General features: G+C 49.5%; 1 protein-coding gene across 1 annotated transcript in view; it reads left to right on the top strand.

Moving 5' to 3' along the window:
- The window catches only part of Ak5 (adenylate kinase 5), a 190,702-nt gene that overhangs the window by 168,041 nt on the left and 3,424 nt on the right, over window positions 1-19,237 (top strand). The window contains exons 11-13 of the mRNA XM_021158164.2: window positions 3,340-3,503; window positions 5,635-5,751; window positions 11,122-11,313. Coding sequence (XP_021013823.1) covers window positions 3,340-3,503; window positions 5,635-5,751; window positions 11,122-11,313 — 473 coding nt within the window. The remainder of the gene's footprint in view (window positions 1-3,339; window positions 3,504-5,634; window positions 5,752-11,121; window positions 11,314-19,237) is intronic.

Raw genomic sequence — 19,237 nt, 5'->3', positions numbered from 1 at the left:
CTATGGGAGCACTCAGCCCCATCTCTATGGGAGCACTCAGCACCATCTCTGTGGGAGCACTCAGCACCATCTCTATGGGAGCACTCAGCCCCATCTCTATGGGAGCACTCAGCACCACCTCTATGGGAGCACTCAGCACCATCTCTATGGGAGCACTCAGCACCACCTCTATGGGAGCACTCAGCACCATCTCTATGGGAGCACTCAGCACCATCTCTGTGGGAAAAACTCAGCACCATCACTATGGGAACACTCAGCACCATCTCTATGAGAGTACTCAGCACTATCACTATGGGAGCACTCAGCACCATCACTGTGGGAGCACTGAGAATCCAGGTGCTGCGTTTAAGGGGAGGCTATGAAAACAGGTGCAGGTATAGACCAAAGAACACCAGGTCCAGAAGAACCCCCCTTGCTCAGTTAGGCTCCCGGGCTCCAACAGGCTGAGTGGAAAGCCAGTCTTTGAGTACTGACCCTGTTCCAATGGTGCAACTTCAGGCTCACAAGGAAAATTCAATAGATCAGTTTTTTTTTAATTCCATTTGATATTGAAAATAAGGATTTCTCCACTTCTTTTGCCATGAAGACTTTGACAGACCCCTTCAAGGTAGAATTGCATCTAAACTCTGAGTCATACCACAAGGGGCTGTGTCCCAGTCAGCTGGGAGGTATAAGCCTATGGGTGTGGTGGCAGCCAAGTGATAGCCCATTGTCTTCTTCAGGCACCCGGCCATCAGAGAACACAAACCCTTCAGTTTGAGATGGAGTTCTCCAAAAGAATTTTGTCCCCTGCATTAAATTATCCTAGAGGGACACCAAGCCCCACTGCACCCCCAAGTGCTGAGTTAGACCTTCATGGCATGTCAGAAAAGCTGTGCAGTCACTTGCAGGTTTGTGACCTTCTTACAGTAAGGAGATCACATGGCTCCCCAGTTTGGAGCCAGGGGAAGAATCATGCCTTTGTATAGGTTACTTAAAATTCCACACTGCCTGCACCATTTGGGCCAAAAATGCTAAGAATCTGCAGCTCCTGCTCCCACGGAAGGCAGGAAACCCGGGCAGCAGCACCGCTCCACACAGCTGTTGTTGAGATGGAGAGCTTTAATTGCCTCTGTGTCAAGATTTATTAAACAACGCTTCAGAGGGGCAAACCTATAATAGTCATATTAGTAGGCGGCTGAAGAAAGGAAATAATTGGAACACAGCATCTTTGCCTTGGAAGGCAACTCAGAAAATATCTTTTCTTCATGATCAGCCACTAGCTATCCCGGGAAAAGAGTTTCCAGGTAAACACAAGCCACACAAGTCCCGTGGCCTCTCAGAGCTCAGCTGTGAGTCCCTCTAGACATTTACCTAGAAGCACTCCTTACTCTGAGTGGCTTTCTCTTGTCCCCACACTCTCCCATCCTATTACAGCTGGAGGCGAGAGTCACTGCTCTGCCTCCAAGGAAAGGGCTGTCCATGTGCTGGCCTGCCCTGTTTCTATTAGCCTCTGTAATAGCTGTATTCCTATGATGTCTGGCCCGATCATGCAACATTGTGGGGGCGTCTGGACCTCCCCATTTGACTTAAAGCAGCGATGTGGATGCGTACACGACAGAACACATGTATCTTCCCTGGCTTGTCTGCCTCGGCGAGACGCGTGAGAGGCTCTTCTGCTAAAGTGGGCTGGGAAGAGCATCCCTTAACAGCCAGTTCCCACTACCCAAGAGAGCTAGGATTCAGGCTAGAATCTCAATTGTGTTTTGTGTTTTTATTTCAAATATTCCTTTTTAAAGAAGCTATGAACAGGAGGCATGAACCAGCACCAACTATGGGTGCTGTGTACTATGTCTTCTCTCTCTCTCACACACACACCACACACACACACACACACCACACACCACATACACACACACCACCACACACACACATACAAACATCACACCACACACACACACACACACACACATATACCAGATAAATAAAATAAACATAGGGTGTTCTTCTTCCCCTAAAATCTGAGGAGTAAAAAGAATAGGAAGGTCCTGGCATTTGAAGGTGAGTACCAGGAAGAGCAAATGTCCCACAGTCCTCCAGAAGGAATTGGGGCGTCCCTGCTGGGCTCTGGCCAACACTGGTCCACGCTGTTTCTGTTAGCATAACTGCTGCCGTGTAAGCTGCATATAATGAGAGCATGGTGACTTTCTTTCTGTGCCTGATTTATTCCACTTGTCGTAAAGGACATGCTGGCCCTGGGAGAGGAGGAAATGGGAGAAGAATGTTTGAGGAAACGGAGGTGCTGGGGCCTCTGGCTTGATTGCATGCTGTATGCATGAATGTGGAACCAATCATACCACATTCCTGAACATGGATAGACTCACCAGTATAAATATCTTATGAACTTTAATTATCAGTGAAGCATGGCGATGTATGAAGCAGGCAGTGACTGGATGCAGGCGTCTCTTCTCTCTAGAGCATTTCAGCATCGTCCCCTCACACGGGGGACCAGAGTTTTCCTCTCCCCCTGCATAGTATCTGCAGACCACCATCCGCTTTCAGTGGAACCAACTGACTGACCCAACAGAGTCCTCGGAAGCCAGCAAACTAAGTCCTAGTTCCACCTTGTCATTTGTGGATGGGCTCCTGTGGAGTGTGGAAAAGCCCCTGTGGGTTTCTTTGACACTTTACAAGGCTACTTTCATTTTATTTTATTTTATTTTTATCGGTTTTTAAAAGAGAAAAGGTGGGGGAAGGAAATGGGATGAACAGCTGAAACCCCCACTGCTCTCAGCTTCCGCTCTTGGCTGCATCACCCTTGGCTCCACGGTTGGGAGGTGGGGGAGGTGTAGGGATGGGACAGCTCTGGCCACCTGGGAGCTGGAGAGCAGTGTGGCCTCAGGTAGATCATCACAGCAGCAGGTTCCAGGGGCTTGGGAGCCTCGCTCAGTATTGCAGGGGTGAGGGGGGGACTGTGAATAGTGCAGGGGTAAGGTGGGTCAGTGAGTAGTGCAGGGGTGAGGAGGGACAGTGAGTATTGCAGGGGTGAGGGGGTCAGTGAGTGTTGTAGGGGTGAGGGGGGACAGTGAGTGGTGCAGGGGAGAAGGGGGGTCAGTGAATATTGCAGGGGTGAGGGGGGACAGTGAGTGGTGCAGGGGAGGGGGGGTCAGTGAGTATTGCAGGGGTGAGGGAGGTCAGTGAGTGAGTCTCTGCAGCGCACATGATCAACACATATGAAACATCATGAAACCCATTATTTTATACAATGAATATACACCAGAAAAAATAATAATAATTGTTGCATCCCCCAAAAGGAGACAGTGGACCTGAGATGCATGTCTGATGTGTCTCCTTCCCAAGGTGGCCCTGGCTCTGGCAAAGGCACCCAGTGTGAGAAGCTGGCAGAAAAATATGGCTTCACCCATCTCTCTACTGGTGAGCTCCTGCGCCAGGAACTGACCTCAGAATCCGAAAGAAGCAAACTGATCCGTGACATCATGGAGCGTGGAGATCTGGTGCCCTCGGTAAGTAGACACCCACCCTGTCTTCCCTGGCAGCCAAGCCACCGACTACCGCGGCAGGCTGGATCATGGAGACGAAGAAACCCCAGGATCCAGAGAGAGGTTTGATTTCTCTCCTTGGCCACAGTCCTGAGGCAGGGTGGCCTATGTCGACAACCATCTAACTTCCAAGCTGTTCCTTGGCCAGCCCCTTAGGTGTCAGCCCGGTTCATGTGTTTCCAAAAGGAGCCTCACTTTAGAGTAAGATCTTCAAAGCTTTAGAGTATGGAAAGCTAAAATCCAAAGCCTCCAGGAAACAGACGCCTCGTTGGAGTGCGCATGTGTGATGCTTTGTGCTGACTGTCCACCTGACAGGCTCCAGAATCACTTAGGAGACAGTCCCCTGTGGGAGATTATCTTGACTGAGTTTATTGGTGTGAGAGGACCCAACTTGACTGTGGACAGGACCCTCCTCTGAGTAGGGATTCTTGTTCTAGTCACTCTTCTGTTGCTATGACAAACACCAGAGTCAACAGCAGTTTACAGGAAAGCAGTTTACTGAGGAAGCCAGGGCAGGAGCTCAAGGCAAGAACTGAAGCAGAGGCCAAAGCTGAAGAGGCAGTTCCTCTTCGCAGGCGCTTCTAAGTTTATGTCAAGTTGGCAAAAAGCAACCAGCACAGTCATGGGCGGTGCATAAGACAGAGAGAGCAAGCTAAGTAGCAGCGAGTATTCACATCTCTCTGCTGATTATGCGTGCATGCGTGCGTGTGTGCGTGCGTGCGTGCATGCGTGCGTGCGTGCGTGCGTGCGTGTTTCAGGACCAAAGGAGGATGTTAGGTGCCTTCCTCTATTGCTTCCACCTGAGTTTTTGAGGTAGGTTCTCTCACTGAACTGCAGCTCCCTTTTTTTTTTTTTCTCCAAGCTGGGTGGTTAGGATGCTCTTGGGACCCACCCACCTGTCTCTGCTTCCCAATGCTGTGTGTGGCCACAGACACTTGCTGCTGTGCCCGGCTCTGTAATGTGGATACTGGGAATTTGAATTCAGGTTCTTCTGTTTTCATAGCAAGTGCTCGTAGCCACTGAGTCTTGTCTCCATCCCCCAAAATAAAGATTTTTATCAAGTAGTGCCCGTCCAGCACTCACCTTGCTGCCTATGGCTTCTTCCTTGGGTCCGGCTATTGCCGCCTCGGGCTCTCCTTGATGGCTCTTTAGCCTGAGTCCTCTCCATTGCCCAGTTCTAGTTGACCTTTTTGCCTCCTACAGAGCTCTGCCTAGTCACAACTTAACGGAGCCCCTCCCCTCTAGAAAACAACACCCCCCCGGTATACTCTGGCCCTTTGTCCTGCTCTGCCGTGCCTGTTATCCTTAGCTAGAGTATATTCGTTTATCATTGTCTGCCTTCCTCATTAGACTGTGAATTAGATGGAGAGTTAATTCACAATTATTTAAGGAAGGGTTCTGGCCATGCCTGCGACTTCTGCATTCCCCAGACTCCTGCCAAAAACTAGAGAAGGAGGTCTCCTCCCACCCCGCCCACAATCCCCTCCCCTAGAGAAGGAGGTCTCCTCCCATCCCTCCCAAGGCCCCTCCCCTAGGGAAGGAGGTCTCCTCACACCCCTCCCAAGGCCCCTCCCCACACTGCGCTGTTCTTTCCTTACCTTGCACACTTGTTTAATCAATCTTTTTAAAGGCAAAATCGTGTTGGTAGAAAATAGTTCTCTGGTCTAAAAGTCTTCTCAAGTTAGCACATGTCAAGTTTTGCATAATGTTTACTGGGAGAACGCTGGCAGCAGCGTTTCATTTGCTCCTAACCTGCCATGGTGCCTGCCATGGTGCCACCGTCCATCAGCTGCTACTGTGTGGAACAAGACATGTGGAACATGTCTCATGGGGTGTAAGATGCTGAAGTCTTTCTAGTGAGATAACAGCAGAAAGGACAGACCAGAAAGGAAAACCCTCCTGGTGGAACCCTGACCCAGTACTGATCCGCACTGCAGACATTGCGGGATGGGGGTGGGGGCGGGGCAGGTTAGCCCAAGAGATCTGCTATTAATCTTGCCCAATCCTCCCCTCTCAGAAAAATGTCTGAGGAGTCACATTTACTGTGATTTGGGGGTGCCGCTAGGCCCCATGCTGACCACTCTCTCTGCTGTAGGGTGTCGTTCTGGAGCTGCTGAAGGAGGCCATGGTGGCCAGCCTGGGCAACACCAAGGGCTTCCTGATTGACGGCTACCCCCGGGAAGTGAAGCAAGGGGAAGAGTTTGGACGAAGGGTGAGCTGATGTTAGCAGTGCCCAATCGGGGCACAAGGACAGCACTCAGCTTAGGGGGTACACGCAAAGCCGCCTCTTGCCCAGTAATACTGTCCAGATCTTGCCGTTACAAAAAGCGGAAACGCAAACTCATTTTTCAAAGACGAAATACAAAAATAGGGCAGGAATGACCGGTCTAGCGAGGAAGCGGCGGTCGGGCTCGGCCGGGTGTGGGGAGCGGAGCCGCCAGTGCCTCTTCGGTTCTCTCCACCTCTGCCTTGTTCCTCTCTGTGTTGCTCATTTCTCTTCCTGCTCCAGGCTTCTCTCCTCTCATTTCAATGACCTCGCAGAAAACTAAGTCTGCCTTGGGGTGGCAGGGTGCCCCACAAAAGACCCACTGCTGCTTCCTTTACTTTAACAAGGACTCTGCTAATAGACTCAGCCTACAGGAGCCAGTAGGGGGCAGGCGGCACACCACCAGAGCCACACAGCCCGAGAGAGAAGGGCAGTTGCCCCGGGGGAGGGAATAGAGTTACATAGACACAGAAGAGGGGAGAGATGCTGCGAGGGCAGGATCCAGAATGCTCGCCACCCTCCATAACACTGTGCCATCCCCAACTTTGTGCCCTCCTTAGTGGCTCAGGGCTACCAGCTGTCATAGGAACCAGTAACTACCCACTACTGCAGCAGCTGCCAGACGGTGACCTGCTTGGGCCAGGCCCTATGGTACATACTGTACACCTTGCCTGCAACTCTCCAAGTCTAGGCAAGTGGGGGCAGTGACCATATTTGTTACACTAAGACTGACACCAAACCTCCAAGAAAGTCAGGTGTGCGTGGCTACTGTTTTATTCTGCAATATTTTCATCTGAATTCTTTGAGTTGATGTTTTTAAAAAGTGGAGTGACCTTTTCAGTGAATAGAGTAAGAGAAATGCCGTTCCTGGGGTTTGGAGGGCCAGGCCAGTGCACAGTCGCACCGCTCTGTGCAGGATACCTAATATAGGCACTTGCAGAAGTTTGCTGAACCCTTGTCCCAACCACACAGCTAATGGGGTCACCCAGTTCCATCACCTTCTAGCAAGGCCGCAGAGATGAAGGGTTTCATCTACCCTTGAGTCTGCTTCATCAAGCTCCCCTCAGGAGTTCCTCTGTTGCCTAGCCCCCACTTTAACTAGAGCCAAGGGGTCTAGAGAGATGGCTCAGTGGTTAAGAACACTAACTGCTTTCTCGGAGGACCTGAATTTGGTTCCCAGCACCCACACGGTGCCTCACAACTTCCAGGAACTCTAGATACCAGGTACCCAACTCCCCCTCTGGGCTCCGTGGGCACCAGGCACGTACATGGTGCTCATCATATAAGCAAACAGGCACACATGTACACATGCTACATAAAATTATATATATATATATATATATATATATATATATATATATATATATATATATATATATATATATATATATATAATTAGTAAAAAAAAAAAAAAAAAGCTTCATGATCCAGTCAGCAAAGATGGACGTGCGAGAAGGTAGATGTGGGTGGGCAGAGCCTTGTGACAGATCCATGGATAAGTGCAAACAATAGCAGAAACAAGCAGACGTGCAAGCAGATGACTGTAACTGGCTTCTGAGTGATGTGCACTCCTGCAGAGAATGTCACAGCCACCTTTGCTGAGGACAGAGGAACAGCAGTGCAGGCCATGCCCCGGCTTAGATGTTCAGGGTACAGAGGTCTTTTTTAGAACGTGCACTGAGAGATGTAGAGTTTTCTGAGTCTCCCATGCAGTCAAGAACACAATGGATTGTAAATACAGGTCTCTTATTCCAGCCCCTCTTTAGGGAAAAGCAACAATAAAACCATAATCCGAGTTCTTCATTATGAAGTTCTTCATAATCCAACCTTCATTTTGTAGCTTTTAAAGCTAGATCTGATGGCAGATCCTAGCATGGATGCCCATGGAGTTACAAACCATGTTAAGCCATGCACCATGTTAAGCACTACTGGGGATCTAACCAACAGCCCACTGGCCACACACATCCCAGGACTGCTACAGACATTGTGTCACAGTGTCAAAAGGTTTGATGCCCCTGTCTGTCTGTCTTTCCATGCTGGTGAGCTTACAGTATGGTGTTGGGCTTACAGTCTGCTGCAGAGGAGCATACACAAGGCACTTCCCTCACCTTCCACACAACTCTCCAACATTCCTGACCCATCATTCCTGTCTCCTCAGCCCAGAACCTGGGCAGTGTGGCACAGTGGTCACTATCAGAATTCCCTGAGTCAGGTTTCAGATGTGGTCTGAGGCCCCATTGGTTCTCACTAGCTGGAAGCGTCTCACTGGTGGCTGGACAGTTTCAGCTCCCCATTTCACTACTGACCCAGTAGCCTTCAAGTGAGATGTCTATCTGTTTACAAAGTCAGTCTTTTATAAACTGCTAGCAGTGTAACTTCAGTGGATCCCAGTGTCAACTGAGCAGGCAAGCACGAACCACGCTTGAAGCTTCCAAAGTAGCTGCCTGCCTCAAATTTAAATTGAACAAAGACAGTGCCCACCCAGGAAGACTCTTGACATAAGTGCCATGAAAAAGCTATTTCCTCAAATATTACTGGGGAGAGTCCAGGTATGGTGGCCCACACCTTTAATCCCAGCACTCAGGAGGCACGGGCAGAAGGATCTCTGAGACTGAAGCCAGCCTGGTCTACAGCATTAGTTCCAGAACAGCCAGGGCTACACAGAGAAATCTTGTCTTGGGGCAGGGGGAGGTTTAGGAGGCTGGAGAGATGGCTCAAGGGTTAAGGGCTCACTCTTCTTCCAGAGGCCACAGTTCAGTTCCTAGCACTCACACCAGACAGCGCACAACCACTTGTAACTACAGCTCCAGGATATCTGACACCCCCTTCTGGCCTCTGAGAGCATCCAGAGCACATGGGGCATACACATAAACAAAAATGAAATCTTCTTAAATTTAGGTATTAAATGTTATTATATGATCAAAACACAGTATAAATTTCTCAAAAAAAAATTCAGTTTTTAAGAAAAACCGTATTAAGTGATTCAGGTCACTCCCCGATTAATTGCTGTGTGCCAGCTGTGTTCATGGATGCAGGAGAGCAAGGTCAAGCCTTGTGGTCTGCGCCCGAGGAACCGACGTGTCAGGGAGGCCTCTCAGACAGTCAGGCTGTGAAGTATGCTCACGCATGATGAAAGCATGCAGACATTGGCTCAGTGTCAGACCCCATTCCTAGCAAGCCCCGAATTGAGTGCTGGTAATCACTCTCAAGCTTTGGGTGTTGACACAACCTCTGCCTGCTCTTATGTTGGTCCAACTGGTCTTTCAGGGATGGCTCCAGCTTAGATACAAATAACCTCTGTCTATGACTAAAGGAACCCTTGAGCTTTCTTTTTTTCTTTTTTTTTTTTTTTTTTTTTGGTCCCCATGTGTGGCCTGGAAATGGCTCATGCAGGCCAGGCAGACACTTTTTGAGAGCGCTAATAGAACCATCAAAGTGTCTCTCAAGCTCGCCCTCTGCTGGCGAAGGAGAATTGCTTTCTCCTCCACCCCCACCTAGCTTTCCTGTTCAAGGGTGAGTTACATTCCAGAGGCCAGACTTTAGGGAAGGTCCCCCACTCTGCTCCTTATGCCCCGCGCACCCCTCAGGGAGCATAGGTCAGTGTCTAATCAACCCTTTCCAGAGAAGCATAGCTCTGTGTGGCACGGCCCAGCATCCTGCTCAACCCCTCAGGCTCTTTCCTCAGAGGGCTGACTGGCAAGCCTTCTTTTGCCCATGTCCTGAAGATGGCATGCTGGTGGGGTGGGAGGTGGGGTGGGGGTATGGGGTTGCTTCCTGTTGACCAGGGATGGGGACGTGCAGTTAGTACTCCCCAGTGATACCAGGGGCAAAGGGATGGCATTCACAAGGAGCTGGAGAGCTTGAACTCACAGATGCTCACCATCATCCATTTGTCGGGACATCTCTTAATCTCCTTCTATATGCACGACTTGGGACCAGAAGCAGAGCCTATGAGGCCTGCATACTGAGGTGGGAGTCTCTACTGCATGCCAAGCAGATCGCCTACACTGCCCTCTTACCCCACCCGGTGACCTCCTCAGGGTCATCATGGAATCTGAGGTGCAGAGATGTTAGGAGGGATTGCGAGCAAATGACCCAGACAAGCACTTTAAAAGAACAATTCATTTTTTTCTGTCAAAGTTCTGCCTTTTGATGGGCTCAGCTACTGGGTTCTCCAATACTGTGTGGTCCCCAGTACTGTAGTAGTTGGGTACTGGTTAAAGCCGGGCATGTGTCTCTGGAGCAGGGCTGGGGGCTAGCTAGCCTGCATTGCTAATCCAATGGCCTCTCCCATGGGCTAGCTGAGACTATCTCATGACTTGGCCATGTCAGAGTGGTTGAACATCCTAGGAAGTCTCTGGCTTTCCCATAGTAAGTGTTACACAGCACCAGACAGAAAATATAGTTTCCTGTAGTAAGAGTAGACGCATAACAAATGTTTAATAATTAAGTTCTTTATAAATGTATTATTAGCAAATGTTTAAATTATATGGCTATCTTATTTATTTGTATACCAGAAGTAATGTGAAAATTACTCAGGCAAGATGGGGTCTCACAAGTGGAAAAAGCTGAAGAGGCTCTTACCTCGTCTCTAAAGGCATGCAGTCCCATTCCCACTACATCCATTGCTCAAAACTGACGGAGCCACAGAAGGCTGGGCTCACTCGCAGTGGAAGAGCAGTGTGCAAGCAAAAGGTGGCAAGGGATCATTGAAGTCCACTTTGAACTCGTTACACCAGAATCCCGCCCTAACAGCCTGACCCCTGCTTGGCCACTGTGCTCCCCCCCCCCCCGCCCCCGACTCCATGTAATGAGCACCCGGCCCAGGGTGTTCCTGGTAGCCGGAATAAAGCACGCTGCTGGCATGAAGGAGGAAATTGTCAGCTTTGTTTCAGTAGGTCAGGGAGAACTTTACATCTGGAACAACATACACATACATGCTTGCACTTGTATGCAACACATCACACACACATGCATTTGCACACACGCAGGCAGGCACACACACAGACACACACACACACATGCGCACACACACTCTTCCCCTGGGTGTGACGGACAGACTGGCTGTACTAGGTAACTTTCAATTGCTGTATTGTTTGAGCTGGCCAGAAAGCTGAACAAGACAGAGCAGAACTAGCAGGCAGCAGGCAGTGAGGGCCAGCTCTGCAAATGAGAAGCCATTAAGGCCAGTCTCATCTCTACCACATTGTAGTGCTAGGCCCTTGAGAGGAACCAACAGCCCCAGGGAGGGAAGGGCTCTCCTGACCTTTTCTAGAACCCCAACTGACCAAGCTCTGCTCTGCTCCTTCACCTCAGATCGGAGACCCACACTTGGTGATCTGCATGGACTGCTCAGCAGACACCATGACTAACCGCCTTCTTCAGAGAAGCCAGAGCAGTCAGTGTGGCGAGGACGGTGCCAAGAGCATTGCCAAGCGCCTGGAGGCCTACCACCGAGCGTCCATCCCCGTCGTCGCCTACTACGAGAGGAAAACACAGCTACGGAAGGCAAGTGTCGCCTCCTTCACGTGAGCTGCTTCATCGTTCTTTCTCAGAAAGAGAGGAGGTAGAGGCGAGTCTTCTTGTGAGGGCTGGGGAAGCTGCAGGCAGTTGCAGGGTCCCAATCAAAGGTGGATGTATGAACATAAGGGGTGGGGAGTGACCATAGTGGTGTACAACTTCAATCCCAGCACTCAGGAGACAGAGTCCTCTGTGACTCCAAGGCCAGCCTTGTCTACATAGCAAGTTCCAGGCCAGCCAAGGATACAATGTAAGATCATGTCTTCTTAAAAAAAAAAAAAGTTATAAATCTGTTGTCAGATGGCTATAAAAACTTGGTCACCTATTTGAAATTGATGCTGCTGTAGTTGCCGAAACCTTTTTTCACGACAGTGAGCACAGGGCCTAAAATGCAAGCCTCTATCTAATCCCAGCCAGTGGGGAGGCTTAGCTGGGGAGGTCTCATGCTCAAGGCCTGCCTGGGCAGCTTAGTGAGCCTCTGTCTGAGGAGAAAGACCCTGAGGAGCTGGGGGTACAGTCCAGTGTGGGGCGCTCACCTAACATGCATGAGGCCTGGATTCAGTTTCCAGTACTGGAAAAAGGAAAACTGGAGGCTTTGTGAGGAGAACCAACTGAAAAGAAAGTTCTGCCAGAAACTGTAGGTGGCTTCTAGACCTCTGCCAAATGGGATGGTCCAAAAGGCAGGCCTCTTCAAGTCCCTAGATCTAATACCTCAACACTAGACTTAATATAGGTCATGATCTGCGCTTGGCTCGTTTGTGCTAATTTTTTCCAATAACTGGCTTAGGGAGAAGCAAGTCAGTTGGCAGGGCTATGAAAGTTATCTTGGGAGAAAGGCCTGGTACTTGATGTCATACAACACAATCCACACTGCCACCATCAATCCTTGGGAAACCACCCAGGTTTCCATTCCTTTCCCTATTCTGTATCTTGTGTCTGGTCCATCCACTATGCCGGTGGCTAGACACAGTTCCAGCCCACAGAGCTTAGCGGGTTAGTGGGGAAGGTAGGGGGCAGTCTAAGGACAACAGCGTCTAGGGACATCACCAAGAATCATATGGAGCAGTCAAAGGAGCACCTCCCAGAGAAGAAGCCGGAAGTTCCAGAGGCTAGATCACTCATTGTCTGTGACATTAAAACCTGGTGGAGAGGCATTCAAGAATACATCAAAGTGGAGCCAGCGTGCACAAAGGGGCTGAGGTAATCCAGGGCTTCCATCTGGAATTTACCCCACTGTCTTGTGGAGAAAAGATCCAGGGGGAGGAGGGGCCACTAAGAGGCTGCGGGAGTCACCTGGGGCCAAAGCTAAGGGAACGCAAGGACTGGTACAAGGGTCCACACCTACAGTCTTCTTCCTGCCCTTCCCAGCGTGGCCTGCACCAGTCAGCTGCAACAACCTCATCCCTCAGGCTACATTATCGATTCCTTAAATGGCAGAGAGTGAATTCCCAACCCCCCTAAACCTGCCCATGTTTGTTTGTTTTTTCCCAGAATCCTAAACCCTTGGTTAAGAAAGGTCTATACCGTGCTTCTGACTATGACCCCTGGATGCTGAACTCTTTCTGTAGGGTTTCCTGTAATCACTTGTCATTTAAAAAGAAAACAAAACAAAAACCTCAAAGATTTATTATACCTTAAAAAAATAAAATAAGCAGGCTGACAAAATGTCTAAATGGGCAAAGGTACCTGCTGTCAAGCCTGGAGACCTGCGCTCAGGTCCCAGGACCTACACAGAAGACAGGGACCAACTCCCACGAGCTCGCTCCTCTTGACCTTGCACACCGGCACGCATAAGGTCAAATGTAGCTAATAAACAAACATGACATCATCTCGTGTGTGCATGGGCCTACAACCTCAGGGCTGGGTAAGGGTCCAGGGCTCTTCCCGAGGACAGTGGCTTGATTTCTAGCCCCCACGTGATGACTCACATCCGTCCGTTCACTCGAGTCCCTGGGGATCTGACAGCCTCTTCTGTTCCCCAAGGACACTGCATGCACATGGGGCACAGATCCGTGCAAGCAGTACAACTGTGCGTGTATAAATAAAGAAAGAAAGAAACAAGCAAATAAATCAATAAGTCAATGAAAGAACTTCAGGGCTCCAACAACCTTCATAACCCTGCATCATCTTGGAAGCTTCCCACTTTGTGCTGCCTGGAACAGCCAAGGAATCTGCTTCAGTCCCGAGACTGAGGAAAGCCAGATGTAATTTACAGCTTATCCCATTTGAGAATCAGAAAAAAAAAAGCCCTTCTCTCGCTCTTGAATCATCCGAATCTAAACCTACAGACTCACTAATGAATGGTTCACTGACACTGAGCTAATAAGCTTTCCAGAGAAATCCGACTTCTGGTATACTTACGGTACTCTGCCACTCTCCAAGAAATCGGTTCCCAGGCCTCTCTGGCTCACCTCTCGGGCATCCTTTTATTGGGGATGCTGGATCCACAGAGACGTGACATTTACAGTCTACTTTGTTAGTGCTGAAAACGGACACCAGAGAACCGCGGGGAGAGAGCCCTGGTAGCTTGGTTGCACTGCCTTGCCAGGTCCGCTATACATACACTCCACTCCACGCCTACATGTATGTGTGACAGAGAAGCAATGCACAGCTTCTGCTTCCCATCTCAGCAAGCAGAGGAGGAGCCACTCAGCAGGCTTCCCCCTTCCATCGGTTCTCCAGGCAGCTGCCGTCATCCTCAAGCTCCCCTCCCCAGGCTGTGGCAGCCTCCGCAGATAGGAGAGCCCCACAGATAGGTGAACTAGCCCAGGGGAGGAAAGGCTTGCCCACCATGGGCGAATTTACTACTAAGTAAGTAACTGGACATGAAGCACTTGGGGGTGAAACGTGCCAACACTGACGGAATATTGCTGGACACACTGCTCTGGGTGTTGGAAAGTCCCAGGCTAGACTTGTGACCCTTGGTGAGTCACCTTGTTTAAAACCCTTTCTGATATAAAGTAGAGCTGACAGTGACCCCTGGAATTCTTCCAGTCTATTTCTGTAGTGTTCTTCAGGCGGGGGGCTTTCCCACTAGTTTTAAAGGAATACATGCTTAGTCTAGAAAGTATGCAAGACCCATCTCTGAGGCTCACCACCCACCCAGAGTGATCACTCAGGCACACAGCCTGGACAGTGCGGCAGACACTGTTGCCACACGACTCCTAGCTGGCCTAAGCAGACAGCACAGGAGGCAGTGGTGCTGACACTAACCCTAGTCCACTGCCACAGCTCGGTTGGTTCCAAAAGCCCACATTGCCAAGACACAAAAACCAAAGCTGCAGCTCAGAAAGCCACCAGCTTCGGGACTCCCGACGAAAGCAAAGAGAAAGAAGAAAGAAAAGGAGCAGCCACCGGGCCCCAGGGTCAGTTCTGTATGCTTGCTTATGGGATTTAAAACAACAGCAGCAAATTTAACTTTATACTCACCGGGGAAATTCCTCCTTACAGGTTCCTATCAAGTTTCAGACCCAGCAAGGCAGATCCTTCAGAAGCAAATCCACTCACCTGGTTTTCTACCAAACACACTGAAGAGTCAGCACTGGAGTTTTTGGGGTGAAGTAAATCATGAAACTCATTTTGACTAAGAAGCCGCTGAGGTAACAGGACAGCTTACACGCAGTAGAGGCTGGCCCGAGCTCACAACTGCTCACAAGAGTCTCGTTCTCACCCTGCTAGTCCCATGAACTCTCTTCTGCTCTCAGAGGACGTGGAACTTGGGCATCTTGTTAGCTAACTGTTCTAAACGTGCTAATACTACAAGCTCCAAAAACGGATGTGAGAATTGGACAAGCATGCTCCGTGTTGTGACACATGCCTGTAGTCCCAGCGCCCAGGAAGTGTGGTTCAAAGCCAGCCTGGGATGTAGAGCAAGCTCAAGGCCAATTTGGGCTCCACAACTCCTTGTTTCAAAACAAAACAAGGTACCCCACAAAACTTAGCTCTGAACATGTAAAGTGGTTCTGTCTGGTTCCTTTGCAGCTATAAACAATGATAAAAGAATCACTTAATATTCTTTTAAAATTCTCTATGGGAACTGAGATGAACAGAGTATCTCTGGGACAGAGGCAAGTGCTGACGTAGCCTGTGAAGAGCCAGAGGAGAAATTCAGAGGAGACTGAGGGTTCTGGGTCAACCCTGTTCCTTTAGCTTCTTTTGCTCTGTAAGACTCCACTTCTGAAATCTATCCTCTTTTACCATAGACACCCCTGCCTGCTGCCAGAAAACGAGGCTGACTGTGCGCCTATAGAAAACGAGTCTGACTGTGCGCCTATAGAAAACGTGGCTGACTGTGCGCCTATAGACTCTGTTCTCTCCACTGCTTCTCTGGCCTCCTGAGGATGGAGAGCTGTTAGTGAGTTTCCCCCTCACGCTAGCAAAACAGCGAGTTTCCACCAGGAAAGCCAACAGTTTCACTTTGTTTTTTCAACTTCCAGGCATTTGGACTTCACAGAAGCAAACACCACAGCATGAGTCTCTGGAGAGAAGTTTTCCATAATTTAAAAACAAAACAAAACAGCACCCCAAAGAAGAAAGCAATCCCCGTATTTAAGTCATGATGTAAAATGAAGGAGGTATTACATGTAGACTGAGCTGGGCAGTAAAGTCTTGTGAAAGCTCAAGAGTCCAGTGCCAACTAGCCCCCACCCTATACACACAGACACACAGTCACACACACAGACACACACATAGACACACACACACACACACCTTTTCAAAAGGCAGATAGATGCCTAGTGGTAAACACTTTTACTCTCACCCTTTGGGAGGCAGAGGGAGTTCAGGGCTGGTCTTGTCTACCTAGAGTTCCAGGAGAGCCAAGTTGACACAGTGAGCCCTTGTCTCAAAAAGACAGTGAAGTCAGACTTGACTAGCAGCAGCAGCAGCAGACCTGGAGTTTGCGTGGCTCTAGTTCAGTCCCTTCACGGAACACCAGAAACAGGTGACGAGCCCAGGGGAAAGCTGAGATGTGCGGGGGGAACAACAAGCTTGGGCATGTGGCTGTTCCAGTACTGGACTCTGCTTCCCTCAGCTGCTGGCAGGTCTTTGAGGTTTCACCACCTCTCCCGTGTCCCTGAGGAGCCTTTACATGCTGATGGGTTTCACAGAACAGACCCATGTGCTTCTTTACAGCCCACTCGCCACTTCCCATTCCACCACTGCTTCTTGACCCATGGCCAACCATCCAGCCGTCTTCAACTAGCTGATCAATGATGTAGTTGACAGGTGTCAAACTTAATTTTGGGGTCTGCTCCAACCCGTCACTTTCTTGCTAAGTGAGCTTGGGTAATATAAACCACCTTTCAGTCACCGCCCCTTTCAGGTCAGTTATTACATCACTGCTTACGTGTCACACGTTTATCACTCAGTGTTGCTCCTCCCTGGCCTCATGCTTACACTGAACCATCGCGCACTCCCGGCTGAACTCCTCTGTCAGTTAGCACCATGCCTGTGCACTGTTATCTCTTGTGTCTGATCATGGACTGTACTGCACTCAGCAAAACTTGAGCTTCCCAAGAGGATAAAGAAAAGGAGACAGAGAAAGCTGTCATAGAGAAAGCTGGGTGCTGTCAGGGACCTAAACACAGGGGAGGCAACTCCTGGTCCCGAGGCAGAGCCTGTGGCTCACAGGGTAAGTGCAGGGTACAGAGAGCCTCAACTGAGGCACCAAAAGAGAGAGAGAGCATGGTATCAAGGGGCTTCTTGAAATATGTCCACTTTGAAGAGTGAGACAAACCCTCACATACCCTCCAAACAGGAACAGACTCAGAAGCCCAGCCACTATGCCTGACTCATGGGTAGCATCCTTCTCCAGAAGACCCCACCGTGACCCCTGACTCTTATAAGTCACCTCCAATTATCTTTATGGTCTGATCACCTGTGAACGGCACAATATAACCTGGCTTTGCTCCTCATCATGTCTGTACAATCAAAACCCCAATATCATATAATCTTGATGTGGATCTGTTATTGGAGCTCTTGGCAGGTGGGGGCAAGAAGAGCAGAGATTCAAGGTCACCTGTTACACAAGGCCAGCCTGCGATGCTTGAGACTGTCAAAGAGGGAAGGAAAGGAGCAATAAAATCTAGTAAATGAAAAAATGATGCCAGATATATTTTTCGGGAGTTTTTACACATGTAAAACTGATTTGCAAAATTGAAAGTAACGTAGATCGGCAGCAAGAGTTGAAAAAAAAAAAACATGAAGTGTTTCTCAAAGTTGCCACAAACTGCCCTCAAGAAAACTGCCTTCTGCGTTGTGGGCACGACCATGCTTCCCACAGTGCTAGCCACAGTATTCACGGTACGGAGTCAGCTCGGGGCCCATCAAAGGATGAAGAAAATGGGGTTTATTCAAGCATAAGAAAGCAAAGCATCGCTTGTATACGGGGAGTGAACGAACTGGAGAGCAGGCTGAGTAATCTCAGAAATCAAAGATTGTATGTCTTCTCTTGTATGCACAACCCACTAACAGGGGGTATTATCTGGAGGAGAGAGGGGGTAGTGTGAAGAGGGGGTGAGAGAATAGGGAGCTATCTGCGACGGAGGGGTGCTATTTAAAGGCAGCATGGTGAAGCCCATTATTTAGTACAATTAGCACATGGCAGAATCACCTAGAAAACATGTGGACTGCACGGAGCCTCGAGCAAGGTGCTGGCAGCTGTTCTGGGCAGAGCTTGGGCTTAAACACTGGCCGCTGTGCATTAGTCGATTCTTCGTACTACCACCCCAGTCTCACTAAGGGATGCTGATAACCAGGCCTCTCTGTCGTCGTCTTCTGTTACTTTCCTGTTCCTTAGCATAATGAACCTCTACCCACATGGCTTCAGGCCATCAGGACACTCTGCTCCTAGCTTAAGCCTCCTAACTCTACTGACTAACTTCACCTTTTAAAGGTTAATTAAAATAATTTTGGCTCCAGCAGCTTTGGCGTTGTTCTCTTGAGAGCTCCACAGCCCATCTATCCCAGGACATCAGTGGCCCTGACAGGAATCTCAAGAACGAAGAACGACAGCTGGTGGGAAGCTCAGCTCCTCTTTAGGTGGTAAAGCTTCACATCGGTTCTCCCAAAAGCAAGCACACCAAGGGCACTCTCTGGCCTCCACAGCACTTGCGCTGGTCAGGCCTCTCTTCTGAAGAGGATGGGTGCCCAGTGGCTGGCTGGACACCGAGGACACAACCCTTTCTACTCCATCTGTTGCTGGCTTCCGATACTGCTCTATCCTCGATCTTCAACGACTCTGCCCCTCATGAGGATCTGCACACCGAGGCCTAGTGCCCTGTTCCTGTCCCTCTAACCCAGGCCACACTCCCACCCTGACCTAAGGACTCCAATACAGTCAGCATTCCCAGGGCAACACTGAAGGGTTCCGTGATTTCTAACGATACGTTGAACATGGTCCTCACTTTCTGTTTGGATGGTTTAGAGCACTTTTAGGTTCACAAGAAAATAGAAGAGTTCCCAGACACCTCCCCCCCCCCAACATACCTCAACTATCAAAGTCACCCGGCAGCCCATTTGTCACAATAGAAGAACCTACAGTCCCCCAATGGCAATGGCTGACCCCAGTGCCTTACTGCTGTACACTGTATGTCTGCACAATTGGGATGTGAAACTCCACCCAGACTTCTCAACTCTCTCCCATGTGCTATAACTGCTCTTTCCACCATTGCGGCTGAACTACATACGGTCTGTGCCCCCTTCAGACTGCCTTGATACACACTCAGGCCTCCTCATGTCTTTAGCTCATTTCATGTTAATGCTGAGTGACCTAGACATTTACCTATTGTACTGGCTATTTTTGTGTCAACTTGACACAGCTGGAGTTATCACAGAGAGAGGAGCCTCCCTTGAGGAAATGCCTCCATGAGATCCAACTTTAAGGCATTTTCTCAATTAGTGATCAAGGGGG

The sequence above is a fragment of the Mus caroli genome, chromosome 3 (genome assembly GCF_900094665.2).
Source record: "Mus caroli chromosome 3, CAROLI_EIJ_v1.1, whole genome shotgun sequence".
Taxonomy (NCBI): Eukaryota; Metazoa; Chordata; class Mammalia; order Rodentia; family Muridae; genus Mus; species Mus caroli.
This window is presented reverse-complemented; position numbering and strand designations above follow the sequence as displayed.